This window comes from Panthera uncia, chromosome B1 (assembly GCF_023721935.1).
Source record: "Panthera uncia isolate 11264 chromosome B1, Puncia_PCG_1.0, whole genome shotgun sequence".
NCBI classification, from domain to species: domain Eukaryota; kingdom Metazoa; phylum Chordata; class Mammalia; order Carnivora; family Felidae; genus Panthera; species Panthera uncia.
In genome coordinates this window covers 151,647,087-151,662,650 of record NC_064811.1, presented here as the reverse complement: position 1 = coordinate 151,662,650, position 15,564 = coordinate 151,647,087, and the positions used below count along the sequence as shown (strand labels likewise).

At 39.3% G+C, this 15,564-nt stretch overlaps 2 protein-coding genes across 8 annotated transcripts in view; one reads left to right on the top strand and one right to left on the bottom strand.

Annotated features, from left to right (window-relative positions):
- The window catches only part of INTS9 (integrator complex subunit 9), a 102,447-nt gene extending 91,463 nt beyond the window's left edge, over nucleotides 1-10,984 (bottom strand). Inside the window, exon 1 of one of the 2 annotated variants that reach the window (XM_049632360.1) lies at nucleotides 10,873-10,984. In XM_049632360.1, the coding sequence (XP_049488317.1) occupies nucleotides 10,873-10,881 (9 nt within the window). In that variant the 5' untranslated portion in view covers nucleotides 10,882-10,984. The other variant, XM_049632361.1, reaches the window with a different exon arrangement.
- A 399-nt stretch (nucleotides 10,985-11,383) lies between these two features.
- The window catches only part of HMBOX1 (homeobox containing 1), a 204,606-nt gene continuing 200,425 nt past the window's right edge, over nucleotides 11,384-15,564 (top strand). For 3 of the 6 annotated variants that reach the window (XM_049632366.1, XM_049632365.1, XM_049632362.1), the window contains exon 1: nucleotides 11,384-11,679. The gene's annotated coding sequence lies outside the window, so the exon portion shown is untranslated. The remainder of the gene's footprint in view (nucleotides 11,680-15,564) is intronic. The other 3 variants (XM_049632369.1, XM_049632368.1, XM_049632367.1) reach the window with 1 other exon arrangement.

The window sequence follows — 15,564 nt, the reverse complement described above, 5'->3', positions numbered from 1 at the left end:
CTCACAAAGGAGATCATCCTGCAACATGATTTCTAATTGCAAAAGATTGGAAACAATGAAATGCTCATCACTGAAGGTTTGGCCAGATAAATTATGGTATATCTAAACAATAAAAGACTACCAACTGATTTTTTTTCTAGCAATAGTATGATATATTTTTGAGATATGTTGACACTAATTTCATGTTATGTCTTATATTAGCAACAAAACCATGCCCTAAACAATGAATGATTTCAAAATCATTGTGAGGGATGTAGGTGCAGGGAGTAGAACTGTATCTTCCAGCCCAACATCCATAATTCTAAACTCAGCCTTTAGACAATGAAAATACAAAATGTCTGTTAGAAATATTTTTAAAGTATCTGAAAGGAGCACTGAAAATATTTTATTGCCTAGCATGAAAGTATTGTGAAAACAGATGACCCAAGATCTTATCGAATGCAGACTCTGACTCATTAGGTATGATTATATAGTGTTTTATAAAATGAAGCCGTGGTAGATATTGATATGAAATGATAGGTAAGATGCATTTCTAACTTAAAAAAGAAAAAGGAATTCACAAAACCAGTGTGGGTGGGATCTCACCGTGTATGTAAAAAAAAATTTTTAAAAAGGATGGAAATTTTATATATGTAAGTCCACAGAATATCTCTGAAGGGTACACAAGAAACTGATCACTGAGACTGCTAGTGGGGAGGAAGACACAGGAGATCTCTTCATTTTTTTTTGTCCCTTAAACTTGTTGTACAGTTTACCCTTTTTAAAAGTTAAACAATGTACGTGTATTACCTATCTAAAAAAATACAAAAAGATGCTCAACATCACCAAACATTACGGAAATGTAAATCAAAGTCACAGCGAGAAACTAGTTCACACCCAATAGGATGGGTATTATCAAAACAACTGAAAATGACAAGTATTGGCAAGTGGTGAAGATGTGGAGAAATTAGAACACCTGTGTCTTGCTGCTCAGAATGTAAAATGGCGCAGGTGCATATGCTGTGAAAAACAAGTGTGTTCATTCCTCAAAAAGTTAAACTGAGAATTACCGTGTGATCTAGCAATTTTATTTCTGGGAATATATCCCAAAGAATTCAAACAGAGATCTGAAGAGGTATTTGTACATCCATGTTCAAAACAGTTTTATTTGCAATAGCCAAAAGGTAGAAATGACCTAAGCGTACACAGATGAATGGATAAACAAAATGTGTTATACACGGTTGATGGAGTATTCAGCCTTGAAAAGGAAGAAAATTCTGACACATGCCACAACATGGACAAACCTTGAAGATATTATGTTAAGTGATGTCTGGAGATCAACGGTGATGGTCACACAACAATGTGAATGTACTTAATGCAGCTGAACTGTATGCTTAAAAATGGTTAAAACAGTTAATCTTTTGTTGTGTATATTTGACTATAATTTCTAAAAACCGTAACACACAAAGAGAAAATCTGGAGACCTATATAGCAAGTAAAGAAAGTGAATCAGTCAATTAAAAATCTGTCCATAAAGAAAAGCCCAAATGACTTCATTGATGAATTCTATCAAACATTTAAATAAATGGTATCAATTCTTTGAGCATTCTTCTAGAATACAGAGAAGGGAACATTTCCTAACTCACTCTATGAGAACAATATTACTCTGATACCAAAACCAAAGATCTCATAAGAAAACTACCGAACAGGGGCACCTGGGTGGCTCAGTCAGTTGAGCACCTAACTTCAGCTCAGGTCATGATCTCACTGTGAGTTTGAGTCCCACATTGGGCTCACTGCTGTCAGCACAGAGCCCGCTTTGGATCCTCTGTCCCTTCCCTGCTCACTCTCTCAAAAATAAACATGTATTAAAAGCAAAAAAGAAAAGAAAAGAAAAAAGAAAGAAAACTACAGAATATCTTTTGTGAATATACATGCAAAAATCCTCAAGAAAATACTAGCAAACCAATTCCATTAATATGTTTAAAGGATTATACATCACGACCAAATGGGAATTATACCTAGAATGAAAGACTGACTTAATATTCAACATTCAATCAAGGTAACACACCATAATAATAAAGGACAAAAACCATACAATCCTCTTGACATGTAAAGAAAAAGCATTTGGTAAAATCCAAGACCCATTCATGATAAAAATGCTCCATAAACTAAGGATAGAAGGGAACACCCTCAACCTGATCTACAAAAAAACCAAAGCTCATATCTAATCCAGTAAAGACTAAATCCCTTCCCCTTCAGACGGGGAACTGGGAAAAGATTGGCAGGGATGTCTGCTCACACTGCTTCTATTCAATATTTACTGGAGGTTCTAGCCAGTGCAATCATGCAAGAAAAAGAAATGAAAATATGGAGATATTAGAAATGAAAACTCTCCACACATAATAGCCCCAAAGTGAAAACAATCCAAATGTCTATCAAATGGTTCATGGATAAACAAAATGTGGCATACTCATATAGTGGAATATTATTGAGCAACATATGCTACAACATGGGTGAACCTCAAAAACATTATGCTAAGTGAAAGAAGTCAGACACAAAAGACTGCATACTGTAGGAGTCAATTTATATGAAATGACAAGAAAGGGCAAATCTACAAGACAGAAAGTAGATAAGTGATTGTCTGAGCCTGGAGATAGTAATGGGGATTGACTGCTAATGGGCACAAGGGATCTTTTTGGAGTGACAGAAATATTCTAAAAGTGGATTTTGGCGACTATTGCATATTTCTGTAAGTTTACTAAAAGTTACTACATAGTACCCTTTAAATGCATGAATTCTGTGGTATGTAAATTATACCTCAATAAAATTGCTTTAAAAATGTAAAAAAAAAAAAAAAAGGGTAGGGGTTATAATATCTACATTACTAAAAAAATTTGTAAATGTTTATTCATTTTTTGAGAGAAAGAAAGAGAGAGCGCAAGTTGGGGAGTGGCAGAGAGGGAGGGAGACACAGAATCTGAAGCAGGCTCCAGGCTCTTAGCTGTCAGCACAGAGCCTGATGCGGGGCTCAAACCCACAAAGTGAGAGATCATGACCAGAGCTGAAGTCAGCTGCTTAACTGACTGAGCCACCCAGGTGCCCCTCCTCTACCTTATTAACACTACTGCTTGTTTACTCCTATTTCCACATGTTGGAAAAACATATGGGAAGGAAGACTTACTAAATTAGAACATCTAATTATGCCTTCCTCTATTTCACTGAAATTTAAAAAAATGCAAAAATATTGTATTTCGGAAAAGAGAATCTCTGCTTGGGCCATAAATCTGAGGAATGGATTATGCAAGACCTTTTATTATTCACCTCCTCCCACTCTTTCATAAACATGAATGATGAAAAATAAACTGTACCTTAAGGGCAAAAAGGGTGTTCGTTTTGCAACTTCTATTAAAAGAAACACTTTCTTGAATATCATCTATCTGATTATATATCCTTGAGAGAGCTAAAGTTCATTCAGTTGTGCATTCAATAAATTTAAATGTTTTAGACCTTACAGGCATTTCCTTCAGATATATGGTCAATCAGGGACAATTGAAACTTCCTGTTTTTCTCACAGTAAAGTTCCCACCACATAGTTCTTAGACTTGATCACTGAGTGTCTTGGGGTTTTCAAACTGACTCTTTTCTTCTTACAGTGTTTCTTATTTCCCTTCATCCTTTTGGTTTGCAGCGTTGCCTTTTTTCTTAATCTCTGAAAATTCTGGCCCTTTTTCTTAGCCCTTCCTGATACATCAAGTTCTAGCTTCATCTCACAGGTTATTCCTTTTCTGGGGATGATGGGGGATCTCATCTGTCATTTACACACACCTGGTCTGGTTGCCTTTCCAGCCCATTTGATCCCAAAATACTGCCATCTTAATTACTACACCCATGCGCATCAGCATTTTCAAAGCAACACCAAAAATTCTTTAAAAAATTCCTTTTAAAGACTTTCATGACACCACTGTTTTATCTGAAGAAACGTGTTCCCCTTTCCAGTACATTTTCCCACATCCATACATCATTACTGTAAGGACGTTTTACTAAATATGGCTGAAGTCTAAGAGACAAGAGGGCGTGTGGATTGATGAAAGGAAGTTGCATTAGGAAGACACATAGTAAGAGTAAAGAAACAGATGGCATTGTTGGCAAGGGGGAGTTAATGCATTCTCATACGCTACTGGTACAATGGTAAACTAGCAGGCAAGTTGGCCATAATTGTTAAAATTTTAAGAAGGAATGTTCTTGGGTACAATTAAATGCATTGTTTGGCCATTACATTAAAAAAATGCTTGAGCCAGTGCCCAATGACATCTCCACATCAGGAAGTTCACCGTAATATTGTTTGAATTGCACCAGTAAGCCCACTAGACATTACCTTTCATAAAGGCAGGGAGTAAATCTGTTTTGTTCACTGCAATATACCCCGTACCTTGAGCAATGCCTAGCACAGAGGAGGAAGGTGTTCAGGAATATTTGTTGAATGAATAAATGAATCATAATGGAGATCTGAGGGGTAGTTTGTGCCTGGACCTCAGTTGGTATTTAGCACGCCAGGAGCAAATTTTCCATTTGGAATACTGTATTTTACTGATTTTCAGGCCATGCTACACTCCTGGCCTTTGTCTGCCAAGTACACTCTACTGATCATCAGAGACAATGATAGCAGGATTTGAGTGCTCAAAGCAAACCAGTCACAAAACAGATGTACTACTGCAGTTATATGCAACACTAATGATGTCATGCTTACATTGAGAGCCAATATAACTATTTCAATTCAACCATTATTTTCAACTATCATTACTGAAAAAAATCTATGATTGGTACACTTTTTTTTTTTTGCATTAAGTATAAAAGATTTATTCACAGTAATAATTATGACTTTGAAATGTCCGAAAGTAAAATATCTGTTTTTATCTCACAGCACTGCTGAACAAAGTATGTGACTTGGCCTTATGTTACACATTGCTTTTCAGTTTGAGGAAAGAAAGGAAAAACACCTATCATACCAAATACCAAGGTGGTGATAAAACATGACCTTTCTGAAGCTCAAAATGATATTACATCAAAAAGACACACGAGGGCACTCTAATCAACCAGCAAAAAGAAATAGAAAAGAGTGAAATCAGGTTGACATTTTAACAATCAATCTGAAATAGGTGAATTAATAAGCACTGGTAAAATTGTGAATGTTGGTAATTTATAGCAAGAGATTTTCTATTCTTCACCCAAGTTCTAAGAAGCCTAAAGGATTCTGCAATTCTGTAAACTGGAGAAATAAAATATCACTCTCAGATCCAAGTAAGGATTAACCACACCCATCCTAATAATTTGTTACATTGACTTTGTGGTAGAATTTGCCCCTTTCAAGTAAAGATCTTGTAGACCATCTACAATTCCAGTTGGTATTTTATCTGTCCTCCACAGGGAACAGTCCATGAATCCATTTCTCTGCTCCATCTGTTTTCCTAGGAGAAATGGTGAGTGAAAAGTTTGAGCCTTCCCCCAAATGAAACAGCACTTTGTATAAAGGAGACTAGATCACTGAAGAACATCTCCTGGCCTTCTTGAATTTTTTAATTTGTAAATACAACTATAGCATACAATTTCCTCCATCAAATTAAAAAAGTATAGCATAACAAGCATTTAAATAACCTTCCTTTCAGGGGCGCCTGGTGGCTCAGTTGGTTGAGCTTCTGACTTCGGCCCAGGTCATGATCTCACAGTCTGTGAGTTCGAGCCCCGCATCGGGCTCTGTGCTGACAGCTCAGAGCCTGAAGCCTACTTCAGATTCTGTGTCTCCCTCTCTCTCTGACCCTCCCCCGTTCATGCTCTGTCTCTGTCTCAAAAATAAGCAAACATTAAAAAATTTTAAAAAATAAATAAGTAACCTTCCTTTCAGAACTTGAACAAGACAGCAACAATAACTACAGAAAGCCACGGACTCTGAGGTAATCAGGCTCATTCATTCACTAAGGATTATCACTAATCTTAAAGTCACATTCAAATTTGTGCCTCAGCAAAATCCCAATAATTCCCTGTCATCAATCTTTGGGGTCAAACGTAAAAATTAAAATGGAAAGTATTAAAACTTTGAATGCCAGTATACTGTGGTTGCATAATAAATCTTTGTTGACTTAATCAACTAGAAGATTCTCTCCATGTCTGGAACTATCTATAGAAAGTATGACAGGGGCGCCTGGGTGGCTCAGTCGGTTAAGCGGCCGACTTCGGCTCGGGTTATAATCCCACGGTCTGTGAGTTCGAGCCCCGCTTCGGGCTCTGTGCTGACAGCTCAGAGCCTGGAGCCTGTTTCAGATTCTGTGTCTCCCTCTTTCTGACCCTCCCCCGTTCATGCTCTGTCTCTCCCTGTCTCAAAAATAAATAAACGTTAAAAAAAAAAAAAAAAGTATGACACATGCTGCATTCTTGCACACTGCTTCTTTTATTCATTCACTTTAATCTTCATCTATTTGAATGACTAAATTCCTGGATATGATGTTCCAAACTCAATTTGTCAACGTATTCAGTATTTTTTTGTTCCACAAGGTTCTTGTTAAGGACCGTAATGAATTCCAGTTTCTATCCTTTGCTGAATTGGCCATTGGGGCATAGCTAATTATGCTCAGTTAATACTAATAACAGAACATGCTGTAAAATATCCTGATTTAGAGGATACACTTCCAATTTTCCAGTTCTTTAAAAATGATTCTGGTTAACTGAAGGTGCCAATAAAATTTTTTCAGTTAAATAAAGCCACCTGAATACTGCATGATATTGTAGACAGTCATTAAGATCCTTTTGAGTTAGTATCTCTCTAGGGAGGAGATATCCAAGGATTACTTTATAATGATATCCATGGTCTTCCCTTGGGTGTGTGAAAAGCCACCAAGAGAGTGATGTGTAAAGTTAAGAGAACTATAAATGGTATTACAGAGGCTAAACTGAGCAGTATAAAAACTAACCTGAGCACGCAACCTCATCGGTATGATCTGATATGGAGCCCTTTATATTATCAAGGAAGTTTCCTAACTTTGATTTCTTTACCTGTAATCTTTTTCAAAGATCTTAACTTAATCACATTTAAAGCTAATTTTAAAAACAGCCTTCAGGGGCACCTGGGTGGCTCAGTACGTTAAGCATCAGACTCTTGATTTTGGCTCAGGTCATGATCTCACAGCTGTTAAGATCGAGCCCCACGTCAGGCTCTGTGCTGTTAGTGCAGGGATTCTCTCTCTTCCTATCACTTGCTCGCGTGCTCTCTCAAAATAAATAAGCTTAAAATGCACTCTGGCTTCCTTTTATCAAGAGATCACCTAACATATGCCACGCATTGTGAAAGGTGCTGGAATCCCTGCTTTCATTAGACAACAGACTCTTGAGGAAGGAATCTTGGTTCTACCACTTTTTCATCTGTGTAACTTTGAGCCACTTCACTTCCCTGAGGCTCAGACTTTTTATCTGTAAAATGGGAATACTATCACCTAGATCAAAGGAGTAAGTGGGACACCAAACAGCAAGTGCCCAGCACACAGAAAATTGCTGCTTAAACACTCCTTAATCTTTTCTTATCAACAGTCACAGATCTTGACAATCTTTCAGAAATTATTCAACTATTCAGTGGCATCATACTATGTGTCAGGCCATGGGAATATATGAGGGAGGACAGACATAAAACCAACAACTGCCACAAAAAGAACATGTGCCATGGAAGGATATAACAGGGGTGCCCAATTCAAGGAATCCTTGAAGAAGTGCTCAACCAAGACCTGACCTATATGAAGAAAGTGGGCAAGCAAAAAAGTGTTGTAGGTGATGCAACACATTTAAAGTCCCAGAGACAATGGTGAGCTGAAGGACCCGGAAGATGTGCAATACAATTGAAACCGGACAGCAAGGGAGATGAGGGCTAGACAGAAGCCTGAAAAGGTAGGCAGGGTCATATTTTGCAGGACCAAGTAAGCCAAATTAAGAATTATAAGACCTTATCCTAAGGGCAAAGGAAGCTACTGAGGGGTTTTATGGAACTCTGCAATTTAAAAAAAAAAAAAAAAAAATTTTTAACGTTTATTTATTTTTGAGACAGAGAGACACAGAGCACGAATGGGGGAGGGGCAGAGAGAGAGGGAGACACAGAATCGGAAGCAGGCTCCAGGCTCTGAGCCATCAGCCCAGAGCCTGACGCGGGGCTCGAACTCATGGACCGTGAGATCGTGACCTGAGCTGAAGTCGGACACCCAACCGACTGAGCCACCCAAGCTCCCCATGGAACTCTGCAATTTAAAATAACTTCTGGGATGCAGAGTAAAGAACAGACTGGATGGAGTTAAGATTGAATGCAGGGACTGGGCACGTGGGTGGCTCAATTGGTTGTGTCCAACTCTTGATTTCAGCTCAGGTCATGATCTCAGGGTTTGTGGGTTCGAGTGTCAGCCACTGCGCTGACAGTGTGGAGCCTGCTTGGGATTCTCTGTCTCTGTCTCTCTCTTTCTCAAAAATAAACATTTGAAGAAGATAAAAGAAAAATAAAGATTGAATGCAGGGAGATCAGTTAGAAGGTATTGTTGAATTCCAAGTGTCAAGTGAAAAGAGCCACTACAAAAGCAGTATTAGTGGGACTGGAGAGAAACAGACTTGTTCAAGAACAGACGGAGAATCAACAAGATATGGTCAGATTGTGCATGGGGAGGGTATTTTGGGAAGTCATAATCTCAAAAACATGAATGTGCTCAATAAAATATATTTCTGTGTTTCATGATATAAATGTAAAACATGACTTATTATCACATTATTCCTGAAGCAGTGCACAAAGTTAAAAATTTTAGGCCATCAGATGATTTATTTCAACTTTATGGGAGGCATGACCCACAAAAGAAGTCTTAGTGAGTGTCAATGGTTTAGTCAATGGTTTTGAAACCACTTTGCTATGTTGACAGTAATTCCACATTAAAGATCTTCTAACCACCAAATGAGTTTTAATATGTAACACATGGATTGAAAGTAAAGCGGGAGGGACTATAGATAGAACACTTTCTCTTCCTTTGAGGCACATTTTGGTTCTTAACAAAAAAAATTTATTTAGGGGCGCCTGGGTGGCTTAGTGGGTTGGGCATCTGACTTCGGTTCGGGTCATGATCTAGCGGTTCGCGAGTTAGAGCCCCGAGTCCGGCTGTGTGCTGACAGCTCAGAGCCTGGAGCCCGGAGCCTGCTTGGGATTCTGTGTCTCCCTCTTCCTCTGGCCCTTCCCTGCTCGCACTCTGTCTCTCTCAAAGATTAAAAAATTACATTAAAAAACATTAAAAAAATTTTTAATCTTTATTTATTTTTGCCCCAGGCATATTTTGGTTCTTAAAGGAAAAAATAAGTTACTTTTTTCCCATGTTTTCACATTTGTAAATAAATTAAGCAGGAGGATATTATGAGCAAACCAAAGTTTATGTAAACTTGGCTCTCCGATACTCAAATGAGTTTTTATGGAAAAAATTGTTTCACATTTGCATGCCTTCTCAGTAAGCACACCAAATGTGATTTATCCTTTATTGAGGACACATGGTCTGTGTTCCAACCACTTAAGTGCAATTTCTTTGCACCTGTAACCCGAGCCCTCTTCATGGAAGGCCTACTCATTTTTCCTATCAGTTTGAGTCTTGTCTAACTCCCTCCTCTCTCCCACCCCATTATCCTTTCAATTCCCCAAACCCTGAACACGCTCTTCTTTTACCATGATCATAATGCATTATAATTTTGCCTCTTTTCTGTCTTCTTCATTAAATTACATATTTCTTTAGGGCAAGGCAGTGACCTTCAATTCTGCATTCTTACATGTTTTACACGCTGACCCAGGAACAAATTAACAGTCAAGATTTACTGATCTGTACCCTTCTCCCTACATAAACAGCTTGAAATGGAAGCAGTTTTGAAGTTAAATCTACTTTAATACTTTCTGTGACTTCTTTTCAGAAAACAACTGACACTTCACAGAGTATATGTCTATAGTATGTGTGCGTGGGTGCGCGCATACGGGCACACACGCTTTGGAAAGTATGTTCAAATAGGAAAACAAACATTTTGTTTTTGTATAAAAATCACAGAAAGTAAAGCTTGACAATACTTGGCTGCAGGAACAGGAATTTTAGAAGGTTGACAAACAGTATCTCACACCGAATTATGCTATTAATTCCATACAGGTATGGAATAAACTAGGTAGATTACACAATACGAGTAAAATGGCCCAAAATAAAGGTCTTGGAAGCTTTTCTGTATGCCAAGTATTTGGGTTTTGTGATACAAAGACTTCTCCAGATATACCGGCATGTTCCGTCTAACCTTGGCTCATGCAGTCCCTAGGTTGGAATGCCTTAATACTTCCTCTCAGAACACTGTGACAGGATTTAAGACTTAAATCTTCCAAGATCACACCCTGACTTTGTCCCTCTCTGAATTCCTAGGGCAGTTAAAAGTCTATAACACAAAATTTAATAAGTGATTACCCTCTGCTCAGTATTTTCTACTCTACTCATATCTAACCAAAGCCACGTGAACGGTGGGAAAAACGCTAATCAAGTGTAAGCAGCATGAAAGAAGTTAACCTATTACAACACTCACGTGGCAGCTGAGACACAAAACCACCCTGGCTCGTAAAGCCCAACTTTAGTTTGTAGGAGAAGAAATGCGACAGAGTGAACGTCTTTAACCAAAGGGACCCGCCAATGGATGGATAAGATCTCCCGGTAGCTGGGGGTGAAGAGTGGGGGGAGTAAGATTCAAACCTCCTCAACACAGCAGTTTTCCTTGGTCCACCCCACTGTCTACCTCCCTTCCCAAAGTGGAAACGACGAAGTCCAAAAGGATATGGCATCACCTTTGCCCTCTGACCTAGGAGCGGAGACTCACCAGTTTCATATTGGACTTTTGGTTGCTCAGTACCAGACACTCCACTTCTCAAACGCAGAAAGCGTCTTCCGGTTCAATCTCTGCCACTAGCCCGCCGAGAGCATCGCGGGACATGCAGTTCTTTTTCTCTACGCCCCCTTCCCGGGGCATGATGGGAAATGTAGTCCTCTCTCCGTGCATCATGGGAACTGTGGTCATCTTTCTTTTTCGTCCCATTCCTCTCCAACACCTCCCTTGGTCAGCTCAAATTCATCCCCGCCGCCAATTCATCCTCCCTCTGCACCCCAGCATGATATCATGCGCCCTAGCCCGGCCTGGGACCCATGGTATTCTGGGATGTGTAGTCCCCATGGCTCTGGCCGCCCCTTTCCCCTCCTCCCTGTGGGAAGGCAGATGGGCGCGGGACTTGCCGGGATCTGTAGTTCCCTGGGGCCTCTGGATGCCAAGTTCCGAGCTTTTACTCAAGGGAGGCAGGAACTACAACTCCCAGGGCCGCCTGGCTGCAGCAGGTGGGAGCGGGGCTGTTGATATCAATATGGCGGTTGTCAGCCAGACAAAGACAGTCAGTCTGATGTGATTGAGACAAGGGAGGTTTTCAGGGGGAGACTGGGAGATAGGGGCCTCCCCTCCCCCTTCTCGTCTTCCTGTGCCGGCCTCAACCCCTCCCCAGTCCCCTCCCGACTGGTGCCCCACGCGGAAGACACCCCTCCCCCTCCCGCTTTCCCCTCCTCCCTGCCTCAGCCTTTCGTACTGGGACGTTGGGGAGGGGGCTGTGCCGGGCGGAGAGAACTCAGCAAGGATTCTGAGGTGAGTCGAGCGGTTTTGAAGCCGGACTACCTCAAGTCTCTTTCCTCACTTCTTTCTCTTCACTTTTTTTGTTTTTTTGAGGGGTTTTGGGGAGAAAGTGAGTGGGCTGGGGATGGGTCCCTTAAGCGGCCCGATTGAGAAGAGGGAGGAAACGGGGCTTCCGAGTGGGTAACCCGAACGCAGGGTGTGGGGTGGGGCAGTTTGTGGGGGGCGATAATTGAAAGGCGTCGGCTGCTCCCCAACTCTTTTCTCCTGGTTTCCTCCGCTGTGGGCGGAAGGTTTGAATCCTGGAGGTGGGGTCTCCTGTTTGGAGTTTGGGAAACTGCGAGGTGAATTTGAGGTGTGTGGATTTGTTTGGGGTTTATAAGTGTGTTTTAAACTGTGTGACGTGTACTTGTGTGATGTGTTAGTAACGAATAAACGTCTGTAGATACGAAGTTAGATAGCTGGAGTCATAGCTTTTAACTGGGCCTGGGCAGAGAAGCGTGCGTGAGGTCCCGAGTTCTGGACCTCTGGGCTGGCGACGTGGTGCGGGGTAGCTGGGGTTAGCAACTCGTTTGTGTCCCATTGCCGGCTCACACTTCTCCCCGCCTCCGCCCCCTCCCCTGGACAAATCTCCACCCCAAACTCCGGGCTGAAGAATTTTAGAAATGAGGTGGTTTGGAGATGGATTTTTGCATCCTTAAGTCCATAGATAGGTGGGAAAGGAAAAGTGTTCTTAATATTTTATTCCGGAACCGTGTTTTGGTTACACTATTGGGGCTACTTTGAAAGGAGTCCTCCACCCACCCTCACCCCGAAACAGTAGGTAGATGTATCTTGTCGTCTTCACGTTAAATGAAATAAACATTACTTAAGGTTCGGGGGCGTGCTGTGGGGGTCTGGAGTGCTGACATGTGTATGCGTCTCTGTGTGCCTACTAAGGACATAGAATGACTGTTGTGTATCTTAAGATAGGGAGACTTATTTTCGTAGTAGGAAAAACTGTTGGAAATTATTTGGGGGCGGGGGGAGTAGCAGAAAAGCGCTGCTTGTATTTTTCTTCTACCCCACCCTGTTCTGTTTCGGATTTGTCTGAAAGCTCGTATGGAAGAGTGAGGAAGCATTGGGTGAGTGAAGGATGGAAGGCAGTTGACATGAAATATACTATACTGTGTAAAGTTGAATGGGGTAAAGTGATTGCTGCTTTTTACCCTGAAGCTTTAAGAAACCCTTATGTATCTAATAGGATAGAATGATGTGACTAGTTCATTTCTCTCGGATCCTTCAGGTATAGAAACCTCTGTCTTCCTTCCCTTCTTCCTTCCCTTCTTCGTTGTTTCAGTCCTTCCTTTCTTTCTTGGCATGCTACATTTCTTTTCCTGGATGGACATGATGCCTCTTGTGCCTGTTTATTTAGTTTGTGCTAATATGATTGTGCTTTTTGTGGTTTTGCTATAAAATGCATCATTAGATGAAGAGGACTTGCATTTGTTTTTATTTTGCATTTATGCCACAGGTAATTGTCACATCAGGATTGAAGTGCTTTGCATTAAACTGATTTTAAAATTGCACAACTAAGTTGTTAGAGCTAGGTGAATTGGAATATTTGAATTCTGATTTTTTTTTCTCAAGTTTAAAGTAGAGTTATAAAGGCAAGAGGATTGCAACATCTTTTTTTCTCACAGTCTTTAATATTTAATAACATTACACCAGGAGAATTTAAGACCGTATATTTTGTAGTTTTTTCAGTCCAAAATTGAAATTTTCACTAACCCTTCTGTGACAGGTGTGTATGTGTGTGAGTGTGTGTGTGTGTGTGTGTGTAATGGACCTTTACATGACTAAAGGAATTGGCATAATTGCTCTTTTAACTGTTGAGACTTCAAAGCATTTACATATTTGGCTCCAAATTGATCAATTCTTGAACCTAAGAGTAAAGGACCTCAGATTCCATAAAAACTGAAAAGTCACATAGTTATAGTATGTGGTTTTATGGTATGTCTTATAACCTTAGATTTGAAATTTCTGCAGTTGATCATTCACACAGATAAGCTGACTATAAATATGAGGTAGTATGTATATTTAGATTGACCTGAATAGAAAAAAAACTTGTGTTTTTTAAATCTCAAATTTAGGCTATGTTGATACAAGGCTGAACCTTTGATTTGTTACAGACTAGGATTTCCACAATTTTTTGTTTTAATCTTCTATCTTAACCTGAAATATTACTTTGCCAAAACTGGAGGAAAATCCTGTATAATTATATAATAGAGTATACATTTGCTGAAAGATATCCTTTTAGATGTAGTTTTTAGATGTTAAGTACTTATTTTAGAAATAAAAAACTCAAATGTTTAAGAGTTGGTAAAATATTATCTTCCACCTTCCCTACCTCAGATTTTCTTTTTGTTTTCTTCCGTGGAAATGTAAAGTTACTTACTGGAAAAGCTTTCATTAAACTTTTTCTGACTAGTAGTCTGGTTGAAATCACTAAAGGTAAACCAAACCTATTCCTTGCATTTAGCGGAGGTGATTCTGTTGCATTTTAAGCACTGATCATTAAAATGATGTAAAGCCTTTACTGCAGGTTAAAACATAAAACATTGTCAGCGTGTGGAAGTCATATGGTTTATGAAAAAAGTAGAAAATCAGGGCATTGGTGCCTGTCCAGCTTAAAATTTCATCCCGTAACTGTGAAAGACACATTTATTTGAATATGATTGCTTCTAAAAATGTTGCCTGTATTATGGGAAGTTGAGAATCCAAACTGTTTTTAACCAATCTGTTGCTAGTTTAGTGTATTGCATATCATGAATACTGTGGTTGCAAATGTGCATCAGGGAGCCTTTAGGGGTCAGCTTTATGTTGAATGTCTTTGGTGGGGCTTCATTTTCACTGGTGTATGAACAGATTTCACTCTTCTTAGCACAAATCCATAGTTGAAGCATCACTAATAGTATTGGTAAATTATAAAATATATTGCAACAAATCTCGTAAGTTAATCATTTTTAAAAAATAGAGGTAACCAGTTTATGGCTGTTTTTGTGCTATGTGTTGAAATGGCATTGCTTGTTTCAGTAGATGTTGAACACATTGGGGATACTTATACTAAGTTTGTTCATTTGGGGTCTTTTGTATGTTATTTTCAGTCCATCCACTTTTAAATGTTGCAGACAGCTTCCGTGTTTCTTGTAAAACCATGTTTGCTTTTTTGGTTCATTTCTTTGCAGCTCTTGCATCTATTATTTTTGTCTGCAGATCTTTAAACTTGAAGTATTTCTCTTGGAAATTAGAAATTTACCCTAGGGTGTCATTTTTCATAAATGAAAGTTGGTGTACCACTCAGCCTTTTAAAAATGTGAACATTTATAGGTAAACTAGAAAGTGCTCAAGTGAAAATGTGTTGAGTTTGTTTGTTTTGAGAACCTGCTTTATTTAGTTTTTTTTGGCTTTCAGAGTTAATTTTGTAGCTCCCTTTGCTTTTTGGCTGGATTTTTCTCTTTAACTGCTGGGTTTTGCTTCTCAATTTAGTAGAACTTTAATTTATAAAAAAAATTGTTATGAGTGGAAATCACAGCTTGTCTAGAGTGTCATATAGCTATATTTACATATGCACTCACATAAAGCACCATTATGTTTGTTTATATATGAAATTGGTGTATATTTGTGAGACATACAGCCTGTAAAAAAGGAATCTGAACCATAGATAACAGGAGGCTAAACAGTGGCTCACACTAGAAACCGGAGTAACTACCACCATATGCTGTCCACATGATAGAAACTATGGAGATTTTCAGCATCATTATAAAGCATTATTTTAACAGATTCTGCCAAAATCTGTTTCTCTCAAAATGGAAGCTATTGGTATTGACATTTTTCTCAAAATAATATTAATTAGTAGGT